Source organism: Aspergillus mulundensis (genome assembly GCF_003369625.1).
Source record: "Aspergillus mulundensis strain DSM 5745 chromosome Unknown scaffold_4, whole genome shotgun sequence".
NCBI lineage: Eukaryota > Fungi > Ascomycota > Eurotiomycetes > Eurotiales > Aspergillaceae > Aspergillus > Aspergillus mulundensis.
Genome location: NW_020797892.1, coordinates 735,590 through 753,042, shown reverse-complemented (window position 1 = coordinate 753,042; position 17,453 = coordinate 735,590). Strand labels below are relative to the sequence as shown.

Genomic DNA, 17,453 nt, shown 5'->3' with positions numbered 1-17,453 from the left:
ATCGTGAGCCCGAGCTATCCGGCGACCTGTGCTACGGCGGATCCTTCGACTTTGCTAGACCAACAGTGATTGCTTGCTTTTTCGGGCATCAAAGTAGCTCCAAGGTGTCCCCGCGGTGCCTCCGCAAGGGTCGTCTCCCGGGCGTCAGCAAATCCCCGGACATGAACGTTTAACGTACCTACAGGCCGGGGAGGAACGGCTCTAAGCCATAGAGCAGGTCGGTGTCCTCGCCTCGACGAGATAACACGGGAAAGTTCAGCTCACGGACATCGTGACAACTTTCCTGTCTCCAGTCTCGATAACGCAGGAGCCAATGACAGGGTCCAGGCGGCTAGGACGAGATTAGTCTCATTTGGCGGGAGAAGCAATGATCAAATTCGACCAGAAGCGGATAATGTGATACCCTCGTGCACGGCTGATGGGGCCAGATGGGTGAGGAGAAGGAACGTACGACCGGCCAGGGATCACGCCGGGAGCAGGATTTGTCGAGTCGTTGCACATCTCGAGTGTGCTAGGATCGCAGGCGAGGAGCCAATGGATGGTGGATGAGGTGTGAAGTTGTTGTCGAGGTTGCAGAAGCTTTGCGGGGATGTGGTCGAATAACAGCGGGAATGAGTGTGATGAAGTGCAGCTGGAGGAGCGCTAGTTTAGCGCCCTGAGCCAAGATTCCCTCCCGCCACCGTCATTGGGCATGGCCCAGATTGGCAGTCGCAATTAGCAGCATTTACCGCCGAGGTGAGATGTTTTGGCCATTGTCGACGTACAGAAGCTGCTATTATTAACTCGCATTCTGGGTGCATTGCTAGCCTAATTAGCACCGATTAACTCCACACTCGGGTGACTGAATATTCAGCCTGCACCCTCGATTCCATGTCACACTGTCACATTGTCGGTCTCTCTGGGCGCGCATGCAATCAAACTTGCCTTGAAATCCTTGATAATTATGGCCAACAATATCTATTATGAATTATGAGTAAGGAGCTTTCGAAATAGCCCAAGTACCAAGGCGATCCGGGCTGCCATCTCGAGGCACCCAGTGCGAGCTCTTATCTATGGCCGTTAGCCCTAAGGCTGGGACCTGACTCAGTAAGTCTCAGGCATAAGCTCTTTGTGCCACCCAAGTTGTACAACGTCAGACAACTCGAACCAAACCCCGCCGCCAGAATGTTTGCCTTTGACAGTTGGCAGTCAATGCTACCAAGGATTACAGAGTGCCTGCCGTAGAGGAGTAACTCTGTTCCCAACAGATGGTGCGGGGTAACAGGGCTGCAACTAAAAACATAAATCTCTCAATGTCACGAGCCTGTATCCGAGTCAAAGGATTATGGCATAGCCACAGGCAATGGGCAATATTTCCCTAGATTCTAAACGTGCACAAATCATGCTTCAAAACAGCCTTCTCATGTCCAATCCATTCAAACACGAGGTAAGCGCTGAACAAAAGACTGGCATTGAAGGCTCGATGCAGGAACAACGTCCCCAACCTCAAGACCCATGCATGATTCACGCAGTGCACACTGTGCCTCGATGATCCTTTTCTAGAACCATTGGAATCGCAACACTGGTCTTATTTTAACTTTAGCCTCGCAATGCTCGGAAGCCTTGGACCAACATAACATTTGCCTTGCCGCCCGGCTTCCACTCGCCGAGATGATCGACTCCCACGTAAGACATCTGCTTCTATAAATGTTTGGCGCCTGATTGCCAATCATTAGCCGCCGTCTTTGCAGTTCTTAATTAAGATCCAACGGTTATGGGAGCCTCATGAATATACTCTTAACGTGTTATGGTAATCCTGATAGAGCTTCTCTTACCCATTATGGTATTGGGCTCAGAGGACCTGGTATGTTCCAGCGTGCGCCAATAATTTCTCGTCGCAAAAATATATATTTCGGACCACTATTAGCAACCGTGCAATATCTACATATGTATATGACCAACTCGAACTATTTGACATAGAAGTCACATCGGTCCATGCTCCAGTCCAGTGCGATTGACCATACAAGCTACCTAGGTAGGGAAAGATGGTTGCTTGGACTACATTAGTGCAGTCGTTTCGGCGGAGGATCGGAGATTAGGACGGATGGTCGGGAAGTCGGGAGATTAGAAGATCAAGCTGCGAGAATAAGTGCTGAAGCCTACCTAAGCTGTAGCATCAATTCCAGACCAACTGCCGTTTTCTTATGGTCGACGGGCAATATATTCTCACTCCTACGAGCGCGTCACACGGCTCTTGTTGGCAGATTGTACTGGTCTCGGATAATAACCCAATTTGATTGTGTTGGGCTCTGGGAGGATGAGCTTTGCTGACCATATGATGTCGCACATCACGTCCGTATCGGCCTCGTCAAAAGGCCAATCCGAGTCTCCTCTCCTCTCGTCTAGCAGTACGCGTGCCTCCGCAAAACCAGTTTCCAAGAGTTCGAACAGTCGGCGCCGGGATAAGCCTCAGCTTTCCTGCAACCAGTGCCGCCGACGAAAGTAAGTAATCTATATAGCTTTTGGAGGACTCAGTGCTAAGGTACCGGTGCAACTAGGTCGCGGTGTGACCGACAACGACCTTGCTCATGCTGTTCTGCGCGCGATCAGGTCTGTACCTACCCCGATAGCTCGGTAGCTATAGGCTCACAATGGCCGTTGCCTCCCGCACCCAGTGCGCATGATCGTCTCGTACATCTAGAGCGCCTGGTCACGTCTCTCATGCATGATACAGCTGCCAAATCAAACGGTGCCCTCACTTTGAAAGATAGTGACTGTTCGATACTAGGCGCTGTAACCTCAGTCAGTGATGGGATACCAACTGATGCTAGCTCCGAATGCGGGAGCATGAGGATTAGTAGCTCGGGGCTGCAGTATGTTGGAGGCGATCACTGGGTGGCGATACTCGACAGTATTGCTGACCTGAAAGACCACCTTGACCGCGAGGAGCAGTTGCAGCTTGCCGAGGAACCTGATGTAGGCGAGAAAGGGAATGGTGTCCCTACAGTTGCTGCAAGTATGCGACCCAAAGGTGCATTCCTGCTATATGGGACCCGTCCGACTTCGCGCGATGAGATACTTTCAGCGCTACCTCCCAGATACGCAGTCGATCGCTATATATCACATTACTTCAACTACTTAGATCTTGTCTCGTCAGGTAAGATAGCCCTGCATTCGTACGCCCACACATGGATGCTCACTTTCAGTCTGTGATTTAGCCACTGTTCATGGGCCGAGTTTTCTACGTGAGGCGAGCTTACACTCCGCTCTTGAGACCACCAACACACTTGCTGACGAGCGCAGTATGATGCATTCTGGACTGACAATTCCAGCATGCCGATAATATGGGTTGGCCTTCTATTCAGTATGATATGCCTGTCCTGTCTGTCATCTGATACAGCTGAGGAGATAGATGTGGAGCAGCGATCCCTTCAAGTTGACTTATACCGCGAAAAGACTGTACAATGTCTTGTCATGGGACAATACACCAAGTCCGGACCGTACGTTTTGGAGACCATGATCAACTATATCTATGTTGAATTCGGCACCAATCCTGACGCTGAGAAGGACATGTGGTTCCTGCTAGCTATCGAAGTCAACCTCGCTAGACGCATGGGTTATCACCGCGACCCGAGCCACTTTCCCGGTATCTCGCCATTCCAGGGGGAGATGCGGCGGCGGCTCTGGGCTACTGTACTGCTTGGTGACGTTCTCATCTCGAACCAGATGGGCATGCCGCGCATGATCTCCGACTGTCAGTACGATACCTCAGAGCCGCGCAATCTGAAGAACGAGGATTTCGACAAAGATACTACAGAGCTTCCCTCATCTCGACCAGAGTCCGAGCTTACGACTGCGCTTCCAATAATCGCGCGAACACGGATGCTGAAAGCACTGGGCATGGTTGCCGATCTCACAAGCACCGTTGAGCCCTGCCCGTATCGTGAGGTACTGCGCGTTGATCGTATATTGCATGAAGCAGCCAAGAGCATTCCATCTGCCTTGCGTATGAAGCCCCTGGCATCCAGCCTGACCGATTCCCCGCAATTGATCGTTGCGCGTTTATTCATCCACCACATGTTCCTCAAGGGACAAGTTATGCTACACCGACGATTCCTCTCCGCGCAGACGTACCCTCAAGGCGATACCAGCTATGAATACTCACGAAGAACATGCTTAGATGCTTCCTTGGCCTCACTAGAAATACAACATATACTTGATGAGGAAACCCGCCCTGGAGGCCAGCTCCATGCGATGCGCTGGCGAGTCACCTCAATTATGAATCATCAATTCCTGACAGCCACCATGCTTCTCTGCTCGCTTCTCTACCGCCGAGAGAATATAGAGCGAGAAAATGAGATTCGAGCTGCGCTGCACAGGGCAAGGACTATTTGGATGCGCAGAAGCTCGATATCGAATGAGGCGAAGAAGGCTGCCGAGGCAGTGAGCCTTGTGCTTAGTTGCGCCGGTGGGGGCTGGAGTGAGGACAGCATGCGTTCTGGGAGTGTTGCAGACAAGATGCAACAGGCTTACCATTCGCTTGGGGATATGGTCACGCAAAACGATTTCAGCGAAGGAAATTTGACGGTGGTTAATACAAACTCAAACGATAGTAAGTCTTTATCAGATACAGTGCTGCTCACTAACCTGACAATGCCATAGTTAGTGCGAATTTTATACCTGACCTCTTGGAGACCTTCATGTCAGGAGGTCCCAACTTGGACTTCGATGTCTCCAATGATAGGACCCATTCGAATGGATGGACGGCGTTCGTGAACTGGCCTGAATTAACCTGAGCTTGTTCTCTATTGACGGCATCTCATATTTGCGGCGCCATAAGTAAAAAATGAGTACGGTTGTCCGAGACATAGCCTTGAATGGCAGATGCCAGGCGCACTTTGACTTCTGCTTATTTCTTGATACCACCCATTGGAATACTCTTCAGAACCAGCTGCATCAAGCGCAGAAACCAATACAGTAGTTGCGGCTCTGACAATCTGGATTATATATCATTGTCACCAACCGCAACAAGCAGACCCACCATAAGCCTGACACCGGACTGCGGTTACTGGTTCAGAAAGCTGACTCTGATGATGCGGCCCAAAGCAGCGAACATACTAGCATGGTAGAGGCTAGCGAAGAGGTTATCTATCATCTGCCTACTCTCTTGGCGGACACTTCTTCCTGTTCTAAAACGCTCTTCCTATAGCGAGGAACTGGCGCAACAGATATCCGACCAGATATTGCCTGGCAATGATGAAGGCATTAGCTTCCCAATAGAGGGGAGCGACACCTCCGGAAGTTGGTCAATCAAAAATTGGAGGATTATATACTGCCGTGGACAGTTCTCGGTGTTGATGAAGCTCGGGTTAGCCCTGTATACGGCCGTGTCTATCCATATTAGTCTAAGAATTTCTGCATATTCTCCGTTGTACGATGTGCTTATCACTCAACATCTCCGGCCTCAATCTCTTTCATCATTGTTTCCGCATCCTGTGCTACTTTCTTCACACCCTCCGGAAGCTCCCCCTCCATCCTAGCCACCTCGCCAAACCTCTTCCGCCAGAGCTCCCATCTCTCCTTGCAGAAGCCATGTTTCCCATCCCACAACGGACCACCCTTCCCCCTCGCGCCGACCTTAGGCCCAGACTCGAATTCTTCCTCCCATTTGTAGATCTCCACGCCCAAGGTCTCAATCCACGCCGCTGCAGCAGGAATCAGTGCCTCCAAGGACTCTGCGGGACGTATTTGCTCCGTCGGTGTCTCGAGGGTGCTTCGGAGCGTAATCAAGGCAAACCAAGAGTAGGACGCAAAGATAGGATCATCGGTTGCCATAAGAAGGGCAACGAATTTGTTTGTATTGATGATGTCCGAGATTGTCTTTTGTCGGTCTTCGGAGCTGCTATTGGGACGCACGGAAATGTTCCAAGAGTCCCGGAAGCGCCAGCCGAGCATTGGAAGGTCCTTCCAGACTTGCATGTCATAGATTGTCAAAGGTCCTGGTCCTTCAGCTCCTGCCTCTGCGGGGGCGGGGCTGGGAAGCTGGGAGAGATCCACAACGACGCCAACGAGCTTATCTTGGTGCTCGGGATATTTACATGCTGAAGAAAGAATCAAGTCCCAGAGGCGACTGAGACGTTCTTCGAGCGATGCATCCTCGGAGAGTGTGGTTGAAGCTAACTGTTTAGCAGCTGTTGGGGCGGATATGTTGTTGGCGAACAGGTCCTGGAGGATGGCAAGACGAGATGCAAAGATTGGGTCTGTGATATCTGGCATCTTTTTGAGAATGATCGCAGAAGTTCAAGTCAGTAAATGGGAAAGTAAATAGAGGGGAGAGACCAGCTATAAAAGGGGTCCTATGGATTCCTTATCGGCCAATGCGGGGACAGTCCTTTCTCACATGCAACCTTAAAACGTCATCCTTGGTTCCTGAATCTCACCAACTCCGACCTCCGACGGCTCTCTTCGCCGATCGCATCGTCAAATTATCAACGCGGCTATCAGGCTAGCTTATACCTTTCTCTCCGCGCCCACATAATATTGCAAATCCGGCAGCGATGTTTCGACTCCCGATAGCTCCCACGCTGCGCGCCGCCGCGCACCCTCTCACCCCGACGATCCCTCGGGCCCGAGTCTCCATACCTCCCTCGCAATACTCCTCACGATTCTTTTCGGCGTCATGTACAAGAGCGCAGTCCTCGAAGTTCTTCACATATACCGCGCGCTCTTTGCCTCGGACATTCCGCTATGACTCTCCACGGTTTTTCTCAAGTTCAAGCTACCGACACTTCAGCAACGGGGGCAATAAATACAGGCGTTTCGATGGACGTGGAAGACACCCAGTATTTATGCAACTATTGCAGAACGCGAAGCCTATCCACTTTGTGATTATCGGAGGTGTTATCTCAGGTTTCTATATATACAATACGGATACTGTTGAGGTTAGCATTTGTGTCTTTGGGCCACTTTCATCTTTTGTCGCGCGCTCATTTTGGATTTTGGGCACTTTCAACCACACTGTGGCTCCATGCTAAGAAGCATTTTCTAGATGACTGGTCGCCGGCGGTTCAATTGCGTCTCTCATAAACAAGAGCTGAAAATGGGCGAGCAGAGCTACCAGGAAGTCCTTCGGGACTGGAGAGGCCGCATGCTTCCCGAATCCCACCCACTTACTGTCATGGTAAATCGCGTTCTCCATCGACTGGTCCCATTGGCGCCGATTGAGGGCGCCGACTGGGAGGTCCATGTTATCCAGGACGACAACATGGTGAACGCCTTTGTTCTTCCAGGGTAAGCCTATGCTTCTTTGCGGCCTGCCTCACTATGATCATTGCTAATCCTCTGTAGTGGCAAAGTTTTTGTATTCACCGGGATTTTACCCATTTGCAAGGATGAGGACGGTCTAGCAGCTGTTCTAGGCCATGAGATTGCCCACGTTGTGGCTCATCATACCGGAGAAAGAATGAGCAGTCACTTCGTGACCATGGGCATTGTCTTCCTCGCTGCCGTCCTATTTGACGTCTCTGGGAATATCCCGTCTCTGTTGCTGAAGCTTATGTACAGTTTGCCGAACTCTAGGACGCAAGAGGTAAGCTTATGCCAATACGACGAAGTCGAGATCGAGCACTAACGTCAAGTAGGCGGAGGCGGATAACATCGGCCTGAGTATGATGTTTCCGTCCAATCCCTAAAATGTGTGGCTAACGTTCCCTCAGTGATGATGTCGAAAGCTTGTTTCAACCCTGAAGCCGCTGTTGATTTGTATGCGGCCAATCCCTTCACTCATCTTATCCCCTGAAGTACATGAATCTTGCTGATGATTATAGTTGGGCACGCATGCAAAAGGCAGAACAGATGGCACCTCCTCAGTTTATGTCAACCCATCCGTCTGTAAGTCACTTTCTAAGATAGAGTCCCTCAAACTTGCGCTGACTTTGAAAAAGAATGATAACCGCATGGAGGCTATCCGCGGGTGGTATGACTTGTACCCAAACATCAAGGCTGCAGGTTGCTAACTCACCTTTAGGCTCGATAAAGCTCAGATGGAGTATGAGAACAGCGGTTGCATGGGCACCGGAACTTGGAGTAGGCTTTCTTGCTCTTCAATACAATTGATGTTCTACGCCGCTAACATTCATTCAGTGCCCGGGTTCCGACAAGCAAGCAATGATTTTTGGTAATACGGATATAGGTAGGGTAACGAAAGGCTCTGCCGATGTAAATTAGTCTACGAGAAATAATGATATATCTCCTATCTCTTACCTCCTATTCTAGTATAAAGTTGGTTAATCCGACAGGACATGCCAAGAGCCCCTCGTGCTGCAAACCAAACAAACAGTCGCCGGCAGACCGTCTCGAAGCTCCGCCAAAAAATCCCCAAGCAGCAGCTCACACCAGTGTCAGCGGTATTCTACACCCCGTGTCTGTTTCTTTCAATTAGTGACCGTCTAATTCGAGAGCAGGATTCACAGCAATTATGTCCCTCTCTCTACCCGGGCCTTCCCAGGCCGGCCTCTTCAAGCCTGGCTACCAGAGGTAAGCGATTCCCACTCAGGGCGCCCCCGCGAGTTCTCCACGGAGACAATGAAGAGGGCATCCTGCCCAGCCAGGCGCAAAGAAAACCTCCAGCTAACAGGAATCAATTGCCTAGCCACGATGCTGAAGATGGTGCCGTCATCCGCAATATTGAGGCCTGCCAGGCCATTTCCCAGACTGTTCAAACATCGCTTGGTCCGTATGGTCGCAACAAGATTGTCATCAACCATTTGCAAAAGATGATCCTCACATCGGACGCCGCCACGATCCTCCGTGAGCTCGAAGTTGTTCACCCCGCAGCTAAGTTGCTGGTGATGGCCAGTCAACAGCAGGATGCGGAGATGGGTGATGGAACCAACCTCGTCATTGTTCTGGCGGGTGAACTGCTGAAGAAGGCTGAAGAATTGCTGCGGTTGGGTCTGAAGACGAGCGATATTGTTCAGGGTTACGAGAAGGCACAGAACTTTGCGCTGAAGGTGTTAGAAGGTGGGTTCCTATGGCCCTGAGTTCCCCGGCAGATCATGGTTAACCGGTGGATGCAACAGATCTCGAAGTCGACCGCCTGCAGGAATTACGTTCCCAAACCGAACTCACCAAGGCCCTCCGCACAGTTGTCGCCAGTAAGCAATCCGGTACCGAGCAGCTCCTCGCTTCCCTCGTCGCCGAGGCCGTCCTGGCCGTCCTGCCCAAGAACCCCGTCAACTTCAACGTCGATAATGTCCGCGTCGTGAAAATCATGGGTGGAAGCCTGGAACAATCCCGCGTGATCAAGGGTATGGTGTTTGGCCGTGAACCCGAGGGTTCCATCAAGAAGGCCACCAAGGCCAAGGTCGGAGTCTTCAGCTGCCCGATCGACATCTCCCAGACCGAGACCAAGGGTACAGTGCTGCTCAAGAACGCGCAGGAAATGCTCGACTTCACCAAGGGCGAGGAGGAGCGTCTTGAAGCCGCCATCAAGGAGCTCTACGACTCCGGCCTCCGCGTCGTCGTTGCCGGCGCCCAAGTCGGCGACCTTGCCCTCCACTACCTCAACCGCTTCAACATCCTCGTGATCAAGATTCTCTCCAAGTTCGAGCTCCGCCGCCTCTGCCGCGTCGTTGGCGCCACTCCCCTCGCCCGCCTCGGCGCCCCCATGCCCGATGAGATGGGCTCTATCGACGTCGTCGAAACCACCGAGATCGGCGGCGACCGCGTTACCGTCTTCCGCCAGGAGGATGCCACCGCCGTCACCCGCACCGCAACCATCGTCCTCCGCGGCGCGACCCAGAACCACCTCGATGACGTTGAGCGCGCCATCGACGACGGCGTCAACGCCGTCAAGGCCATCACCAAGGACCCGCGTCTCGTCCCCGGCGCCGGCGCCACGGAGATTCAGCTCGTCGAGCGCATCTCCGCCTTTGCAGACAGGACGCCTGGCCTGCCCCAGCACGCCATCCGCAAGTACGCCGAGGCGTTCGAGGTCATTCCTCGCACGCTCGCCGAGTCTGGCGGTCTCGACGCCACCGAGGTCCTTTCCCGTCTCTACACTGCTCACCACCGCTCCAACGATAGCGCAGAATCTGCTGGGGACGATGGGAAGGAGGGTGAAGAGGAAGGTAGCTCTGGCGGTGACGAGACGGAGCCCTACTGGACCACTGGTGTTGATATTGAGGGTTCCTCCCCGGCTGGTACGCTGGACACCGTGGAGGAGGGGATCCTTGACCTGCTCGCTTCTAAGAGCTGGGCGATTCGTCTGGCTAGTGAGTCAGCTCGGACTGTTCTGAGCGTCGACCAGATCATCGTTGCTCGACAGGCTGGTGGGCCGAAACCCCCTGGTCCCAACGCTAACTGGGATGAGGATTAAACTTAATAATATATGATGTGGATAGTCCAAAATGCAAGTTTGATAGAATCATACGATATCATGAAAAGCCGTTTTCGGAATGTCGGAGCACGTATTGTTACATTTGACCTACCGTCAACTGCAATGCATGGAGCTATGTAGGCCCAGCGTCAACAATATCCATATCCATATCCTGTGTTACAAGGCGTACAACTACTCTGTAGGCACAGGCTGGTTTCAACTTTAAAGTTATCGATTAATTGGTATTAGGTGAAATAAAGATATGCGATAGGTACAAAGGTTCACCCTGGCTAGCGATACCATCCATCCTCACCAAGGCACTCTCCGACAGTTGTTGCTGTTCGCTGTCAGTGTAACGTTCCTTGAGCCCGACATAGGCACAAACGGAAGGGAAAGTGAGGCTTACGATGCAACCCTCGTTCGTAGACTTCCTCCAACATGATGCGCGTCAAAGTCCGTACCGTCTGTTCGTGAATATCATGCGCCAGGACAATGGTTCCTCCCTGGTCAAGCTCAGAGTTGTACTTGGCCACGCTGCGCCCAATCAGATCGGGATGGTCGTTCTCATAGTCCTTCGTGTCAACACTGACGCCAATAACATGGTAGCCGAGCTCGCCCATGACGCTAAGAACATAGTCGTTGGCCGCGAGGTATGGAGGTCGCATGTAGGTAGGAACCACTCCGACGGCCGCCGCGAACGCAGACTCAAGCCGGGTCATTTGGTCAACGATCTGGTCATAGCTGAGGATGGTAAGGTCTGGATGGCCCCATCTGCAAAGTGGCATGTCCGGTTAGCTTCTGGTGAACTATTGGGGCTGGGAAAGGGGCCGTTGGGTGATTTACGTGTGCGATGCTAGTTGATGCCCTTCGTTGACCATGCGCCGGAGGAGCCATTCGTTGCCGCCTAGGTTGTGGCCGTTCACGAAGAAGGTCGCTTTTGCGCCGTATTGCGCGAGGATCCCGAGCAGCTCCTCTGTGTAAATGTAGGGTCCATCGTCGAAGGTTATGGCTACAGTTCCGGGGACGTAGCAATGGTGGATGTTCACGCCATAGGGGATCTGCACTAATTGCGCTTGCCGGTCTGTGACGTTCGTTTTTGCAGCGGTGGCTAAGGATTGAGCGCTAGGGATAAGGGTCGCAGTAATGAGGGTGAAGAGAGATGCCACGCCTGGCAGATTAGGAAACACCATGGTGATATTGAATAAGTATAAAGATGCGACTAAAGAATATGGTTATGAACAGGACCGGCAGAGGAAACGGCCTCAATATAAGTTCGGAGATATCGCAGTAGACGGAGAAGAAGAGGATGATTGTCCGTCATCCTTATACCATTTGGAAGGAGCGTCCCGTCTTCGAAATTGGTAGCTCAAGCATGGGGGTTGGTGTTTTGAGGTGTTCTAGGAAAGTGCGATACGAGTTGCGGCGGAACCGTTGGCGATGGGCCTGGGATATCAATGAAACGTCTATTGGCCCAGCCGGTTTCTATAGCAGTTCTAGCAAAAATCATCCAGTGGTAATTTCGGAGAAGGCCTGTCCTTGACTGACACATCATCTCATGATCTGTCTTACTGTTTCCCGTAGATCTTGACGCGATCCTCAATTGGCTTCTGGCTCTTCTCCCCGGGGGCTCCCTTAGGGCTACCGAACACCAGTTGCGCAATAAGTCTCCACTCCGATGGGATATCCCATTGCTTAGCAACCGGCGCGTCAATAAGAGGATTATAGTGCTGCAGGTTTGCGCCAAAACCAAGAGATTCGAGCCCGGTCCAAACTTGCATAAAGTTAGCCAAGGCCTCGCGACTCACAATAAAGAGAGGAAGAAATAGGGAGGCGGGGACCAGGCGTAAGACGCACGAAAGTATTGGTGCATGGCATTAGAATGCTCAGCCCACGGCTCAAACTGGTCCTTGTACAGAGCAAACTTTTCCGAAAAGGGCTTTATGTGCTCTGGATCTTCGTAAAAGAGGATCTGTCCATACAGTTTCAATTAACAACCCTGTAGTCTACGCATTTGCGACCCATAACCGATTCCGGCCGTCGAGATTCACATACCGTTCCAACACCAGCTTGAAATCCCTGCAGCTTCGGCAGTGTCTGTTTCTCCCAGACTTCTTTGGGTATAGCACCCGTTTTCACAAGGTTCTGGAAGACATCGATAATGACATCCCACAGGCGCTCGTGCTCGCGGTGCAACAGAACCAGCAGTCGTGTTGACTGCGTATTGAACGCACTGGGGACGTTCGAAATGGCAGCATGGACAAGCTTCTCAATTTCGGCGTCCGGAACAGGGCTGTCGCTGCCCAACTGGTAGATGGTGCGCCGGGCTTGGGCCAATTCGAGCAAGGTACCTGATTTAGGGGACTGTGCTCGCGCAGAATAGGAGAAAGGCTGGGTAGTTGTTTTTATGATTGGCGAGGAAGCGCGAATGACTTGTAGGCATGTTGAGCGACGTAGGGGAGAGAACAACCGAGAGACAATGCGTAGATTTGCCATGGTGAGATCTGAATGGCTTTGTTAGTTGGAAGAGCTGAAAAGGGAGCAAGCAGGGCGAAGCTGGAGATAAATCCGTACAGCCGAAGTGCCTGCCAAGACCGAGATCTCATCTTTGTCACGACTGACTCAGGATTAAAAAGCCATTATTATGATACACGTAATAGTTGTGAGAACCCAATGGCCATTTGCTGCTGTAAAAAAGGTGCAATTCTACTCCAGCAGCCAGAATGCCACTCCCGTAACCCAGACGGCTCACCAATAGTATGTATGCAACAAGTCAAACAAAATACCTCCCAAGCATGAGAATGATGATGTATACCAAAAGAAACACCGAAAATAGCAGGGCCAAAAGAAACCAAGTATGGGGTATCCTACACCGAATCCGAACACATAACAAACCAGCACCCGCACCCTGTGGTCGTAAAAACTCGAACGCCTCAGCCAACGTTAAGCGAAACGAGCTGCACCGAAAGACAAGACAAAGGAGACGCCGAAATGATGGTACCCATATCTATCGTGATCATGTAACCTTCGTAGCATGAAGACTAAATGCAACTCCAGCACATAAGCTGTAGTCCTTATTAGATCGCTGCTCACTGCGAACGTCAAATATAGAATGCAAGAGTAAAGAAAAAGCCAGTCTCACATGGATGGAGGTGGCTGCCCCCGCGGGCTCTGCAGGGCGCAGTCGCATGTACGGGTGTGGCTCTTAGCACCCATATACCAGCCCTCGCTAATCAATCGATGCTCTAGATCGAGCCAGTATTGAGCTTTGCCTCCAGCTGCGGTCTTCAGATCTAGATCGCCCAGCCGGATCTCAACGCGTCCTTTTTCATTTCGAGGCATCTAGAAACCATCAGTGAACCGTGGCGCCATTGCAGGTTGTCTCCATTGTAGGACGAAGGTTACATGGGCCAGTTCAGAAGCTCCATGAGGGATGGCTACCTTGATAAACATTGTGCAATCCCGAAGCGTCATTGCCAATGATTTGTCTTTGGAAAGAGGAGAGGGCCCGTAGATCCCAACGTCTTTCATGTTCCTCTGGTGTGCTTGAAGCTTCAGCAACGTGGGGTTCCTGTACAGAACTCTAGCAAGTCGCGCATGGTCTTTGTAACCCTTGACGAATTTGGCCGCGCGCAAGACATGCTCAAACTTCTCAGATACCAGATCCAGAGGGCAGAACGATCGCGTATCCGCTGCACCCACTCGCCGAGCGTCTTGGTTTTTCATATCCCGCAAAGCGCAGGTGCGACATCTTCGTACGCCCATGGGAGCGGATGGGGACTGAAGAAGCCATTTCGGCTTCAACTCGGCTAGGTCCGTTCCGGGATTCCCAAAGGAGGTCATATCTGTGACCAGCAGTCCAAATGGCTCTGTAATGGAGAGATAAACGCCACGACGTTGCTTTGGTCGCTTTTCTGTAAGCTCCGCAGCGCGCAGCTGCTCATTGCATTGCTGGGTAAGGCCTTTGGGTAAGTAAACCAGTTCCTGGTCCACCAGCTCTTCCGGTTTGAAAAGGGGACGGATCGTCTTGTCGAAATTCCGGGCAATCTCCTGGTACGAAACACCGGCCGGTGTATCCTTGCGAAGTCGCAACAACTTCCCTCTGTATTCCGCAGGTAATGTCTGATGGGCGGCTGGCGGCACAATCCGGTAGATAATATTTGCGCCACCTTCGGCGAGGTAGGCAAGTTGAGTCCCAACCGGGAGCTCGAACGTCTTGAGTTGCGTCATTGATCACGTCGTCTGATGTTGAGTTATTCTGAGTTTGAGCTCTGTGGAAAAAATCATGGCCACACCGGCAGTGCGCTGTGTAAGAAATCTTGACCCGGGTAACTTAGAACAGGAAGGACGGGTGACTTAAAAATGGGTGGAATGTGAGTAGACCAAGATGAAGAATGAGGTTAAGTAAGTAGTACTACCGGATCCCGGATGACAGGGCGGCTGCAGGAATGGGGCTTTTCAAAAGCAAAAGTTTACAATGCGTTTCGCGTACTGAAGTAATTTGGGCCTCAGCCGTTTGCTCCAGTGACTCAAAACTTTCGAGAAACGTATAAGCCTCTCTGAGGTTGGCGAATACTAGTGCTCCGTCTGGCTGGGAGCGCGGTCACACCGTGGTTTGCTTTTCCCGTTTTGCTTATGCCGGTGTCGCCTCGTATAAGTGGAACGGCTGGGCCTCGTCACTCTCGGCCAATAAAGCCGAAATAGTCGCAAAATAAGCTCGTTGGAGGAGGTAAAGTTATTTATGGCGTAGGTTTACTCAGCTGAGATATGGTCAAGGATGCGTTTGACTGGCCCTAGATGGTGAATGACCCCGGGCGATAAGACCAAGACAGCCCGATTGCGTTTAGTGGAGAGGGCCCTTGAACCATGCGTCGAGTCTTGTGCAGGATTTAGACCGTCTCAGTAGGCTGAACGCTTGGCCACACTCAGCGGATGATGTACCAATGGGATCGGGATTTGCGATTGCGATCGCCCACTCGCTCAGTATCGATGACGCTGGCACTGCTGGAATTGACCCAGTTTTGTGTGTTTCTTGACCTCAACAAAGAACTGCGGGGTCACAATGGCCAGGCGGCAAACTCGGACAGGTTGAACACGAGCGAGGCAGGATCAACGGTCGTGTAAATCGTGGCAGCTGAACGCGGGCTGCCAGGATGACAGGATCTAGGGCGTCGGGCACGGACACTCCAGGTCGATTTATGCTGTCTATGGCGGTGCAAAGTCCTGGCAGATTCAACAGACTAGCGGTCAGGGCGACGGCTGGTTGGTGGCCTGAGGATGGCCAGAGGCGAGAGTGTGCAAGTGTGGAAAGTCAAAGGAAGAAGATCTGCTGAAGTCATGCAAGAAATCGCAAAGTCGAGGGATAGGCTCAAGCTAGCAGGGGTCCTGCGGCTTCCAGAAGAAAAGAAGCGGGCTGATCCTGGACGGAGGGAATAATCCTGAGTATCCTGGATGATAAAAGAAGTAGATAGACTAGAGACGAAACCTGAAAAGGGGGATGAGGGAAGAAATAGCAGAGTCGTGAGTCAAGCTGGAGCGGACGATGGTTATTAGCAGGTCCGCGACCCAAATTCCAGTGCTGTGGATGCCAATCGACTCTGCGACTCTGCGCCCCGCTTGTGTTCTCGTGAGTAACGTCCACTTTCCACGACTCGATGCCACTGGTTTATCCCGTCGCCGCATGGGCGAGATAGGAGAGCTGCAGCTGGTGTGCTCTGTCCCCGTCCAGATGTCAATTGCTTTGCATGCATGAGGCGACAGCCTAGCTGGGCCAGTGTTGCCGTTGGCGATAGTACGATAGGCTACTTTACCCCGCGGCTAGCTATGAGGGGCGCCACACCACCACAAGTTTCCTCCATCGCCAGTGGAACTCGCCATCAACAAGGATCTTGACTCTGCCAGTCCCTGAAGTAGCGCCATTCTCGAAAAAGCAAAACCAAAAGGCACCCGTCGCATTGCTTGCTGCACATCACCCATCTGGTGGGCCCTTTGCAGACGTCTGACAAGCACCTCAAACGCACCCCGCCCGCTCTGGAAATGGCCTCCATTCCAACGCCCTCTCATGCAGTTGCGGACTTCTGTCTTATTCCTGTTCGTGGTCGATAGCACATGCAACTACTCCGTATCATGCACCTCATCATCGCCCATACTCCGCGCTTCCTGCTGCGGCTCGCCCCGTTTGCCTCGTTCATCATTATCTCCCGTCTTCCGCCCTATCATTGCTTTCGCTGCCGACCATGTGAAGATGCAGTTCAGTCAACTAACACCACAATGTGCATAGATTGGCACCTCGTCGCCTTCGGTCTCTGCGCAAATCGCAGATGTTCAGCGATTGATTGAGAAATCCGGTCTAAAATATGTCATGCATTCCGCCGGAACTACTCTCGGTATGCGCTCTCTCTGTCTGTCTGCCTCTCTCGTCCTACCATAAGCCCCTATCTGCACGCTGAACGCTGCGCAGCCCAGGCTCCCTTGTCATGGCCCCAAAATTACCCCTCAACCTGATCAAGACTTGTGTCACTATTCGGATGCGCCTCGTCCTGCACTGACCGTGCCACCTCACTGTCTGCCCTCAGAGCATTGCAATGACATAACTTGGGCTAACGAACTCCTGTCCGCCATCCCTGGCGGTCCCTTTCGACACATACAGAAGGCTCTTGGGACGACGTCCATCGAGTCATAGGCCAGGCGCACACAATATTGCATCAACAAGGGATTGTGCGAATCCAGACTGATATCCGTGTCGGTTCGAGGTATATTTTCCCTCCCAGGGGTAGTTGTACTACGCGCCCCCATGCTTAGCGGGTGATATCGGGGCTAACAGAAGGTCAATGCTCTCCGGGCTGCAGAACCGACAAGGTACAATCGTTCGAAGATAAGGTGGCCAAGGTGCAAGAGCTCTTGAAGCAGTAGGGCAAAATCAGACATTCGACGGGAAGCCGAAAGCCGCTTAGAACAGAGGTGAACTATTCGACCGGCGGCTATACTCTTAGCGGAAGTTAACGTGATTTTAATCCGATCTAAATATCGAGTCACTAGCAGTCTATCTAGATAAGCATCCACGTGCAAGAATCAATTGCAATGCCGCACGATGAAATAC

At 52.0% G+C, this 17,453-nt stretch overlaps 7 protein-coding genes across 7 annotated transcripts; 3 read left to right on the top strand and 4 right to left on the bottom strand.

Moving 5' to 3' along the window:
- Positions 1 to 2,700: 2,700 nt before the first annotated feature.
- On the top strand, positions 2,701 to 4,775 carry DSM5745_04792 (putative transcription factor; the record flags this gene model as incomplete). The annotated part of the gene is made up of 4 exons (XM_026746808.1): positions 2,701 to 3,136; positions 3,186 to 3,281; positions 3,380 to 4,591; positions 4,642 to 4,775. The coding sequence occupies 4 exons, from the start codon at positions 2,701 to 2,703 to the stop codon at positions 4,773 to 4,775; spliced, it is 1,878 nt and encodes a 625-aa protein (XP_026604288.1).
- A 649-nt stretch (positions 4,776 to 5,424) lies between these two features.
- On the bottom strand, positions 5,425 to 6,255 carry DSM5745_04791 (DUF3632 domain-containing protein; the record flags this gene model as incomplete). Its single annotated transcript, XM_026746807.1, has 1 exon — positions 5,425 to 6,255. One exon carries the CDS (start codon positions 6,253 to 6,255, stop codon positions 5,425 to 5,427), a length of 831 nt encoding a protein of 276 aa, XP_026604287.1.
- An 823-nt stretch (positions 6,256 to 7,078) lies between these two features.
- Positions 7,079 to 8,159, top strand: DSM5745_04790 (M48 family metallopeptidase; the record flags this gene model as incomplete). The annotated part of the gene is made up of 8 exons (XM_026746806.1): positions 7,079 to 7,269; positions 7,327 to 7,567; positions 7,620 to 7,644; positions 7,695 to 7,740; positions 7,806 to 7,869; positions 7,923 to 7,954; positions 8,006 to 8,064; positions 8,122 to 8,159. The coding sequence occupies 8 exons, from the start codon at positions 7,079 to 7,081 to the stop codon at positions 8,157 to 8,159; spliced, it is 696 nt and encodes a 231-aa protein (XP_026604286.1).
- Positions 8,160 to 8,455: 296 nt separating this feature from the next.
- DSM5745_04789 (chaperonin-containing T-complex subunit CCT8) lies at positions 8,456 to 10,357 on the top strand (the record flags this gene model as incomplete). The annotated part of the gene is made up of 3 exons (XM_026746805.1): positions 8,456 to 8,514; positions 8,630 to 9,000; positions 9,060 to 10,357. 3 exons carry the CDS (start codon positions 8,456 to 8,458, stop codon positions 10,355 to 10,357), a joined length of 1,728 nt encoding a protein of 575 aa, XP_026604285.1.
- A 290-nt stretch (positions 10,358 to 10,647) lies between these two features.
- On the bottom strand, positions 10,648 to 11,547 carry DSM5745_04788 (chitin deacetylase; the record flags this gene model as incomplete). The annotated part of the gene is made up of 3 exons (XM_026746804.1): positions 10,648 to 10,694; positions 10,764 to 11,128; positions 11,201 to 11,547. The coding sequence occupies 3 exons, from the start codon at positions 11,545 to 11,547 to the stop codon at positions 10,648 to 10,650; spliced, it is 759 nt and encodes a 252-aa protein (XP_026604284.1).
- Positions 11,548 to 11,922: 375 nt separating this feature from the next.
- On the bottom strand, positions 11,923 to 12,850 carry DSM5745_04787 (nitroreductase family protein; the record flags this gene model as incomplete). The annotated part of the gene is made up of 3 exons (XM_026746803.1): positions 11,923 to 12,128; positions 12,212 to 12,326; positions 12,410 to 12,850. The coding sequence occupies 3 exons, from the start codon at positions 12,848 to 12,850 to the stop codon at positions 11,923 to 11,925; spliced, it is 762 nt and encodes a 253-aa protein (XP_026604283.1).
- An 846-nt stretch (positions 12,851 to 13,696) lies between these two features.
- On the bottom strand, positions 13,697 to 14,584 carry DSM5745_04786 (inositol-pentakisphosphate 2-kinase; the record flags this gene model as incomplete). Its single annotated transcript, XM_026746802.1, has 1 exon — positions 13,697 to 14,584. One exon carries the CDS (start codon positions 14,582 to 14,584, stop codon positions 13,697 to 13,699), a length of 888 nt encoding a protein of 295 aa, XP_026604282.1.
- Positions 14,585 to 17,453: the final 2,869 nt, after the last annotated feature.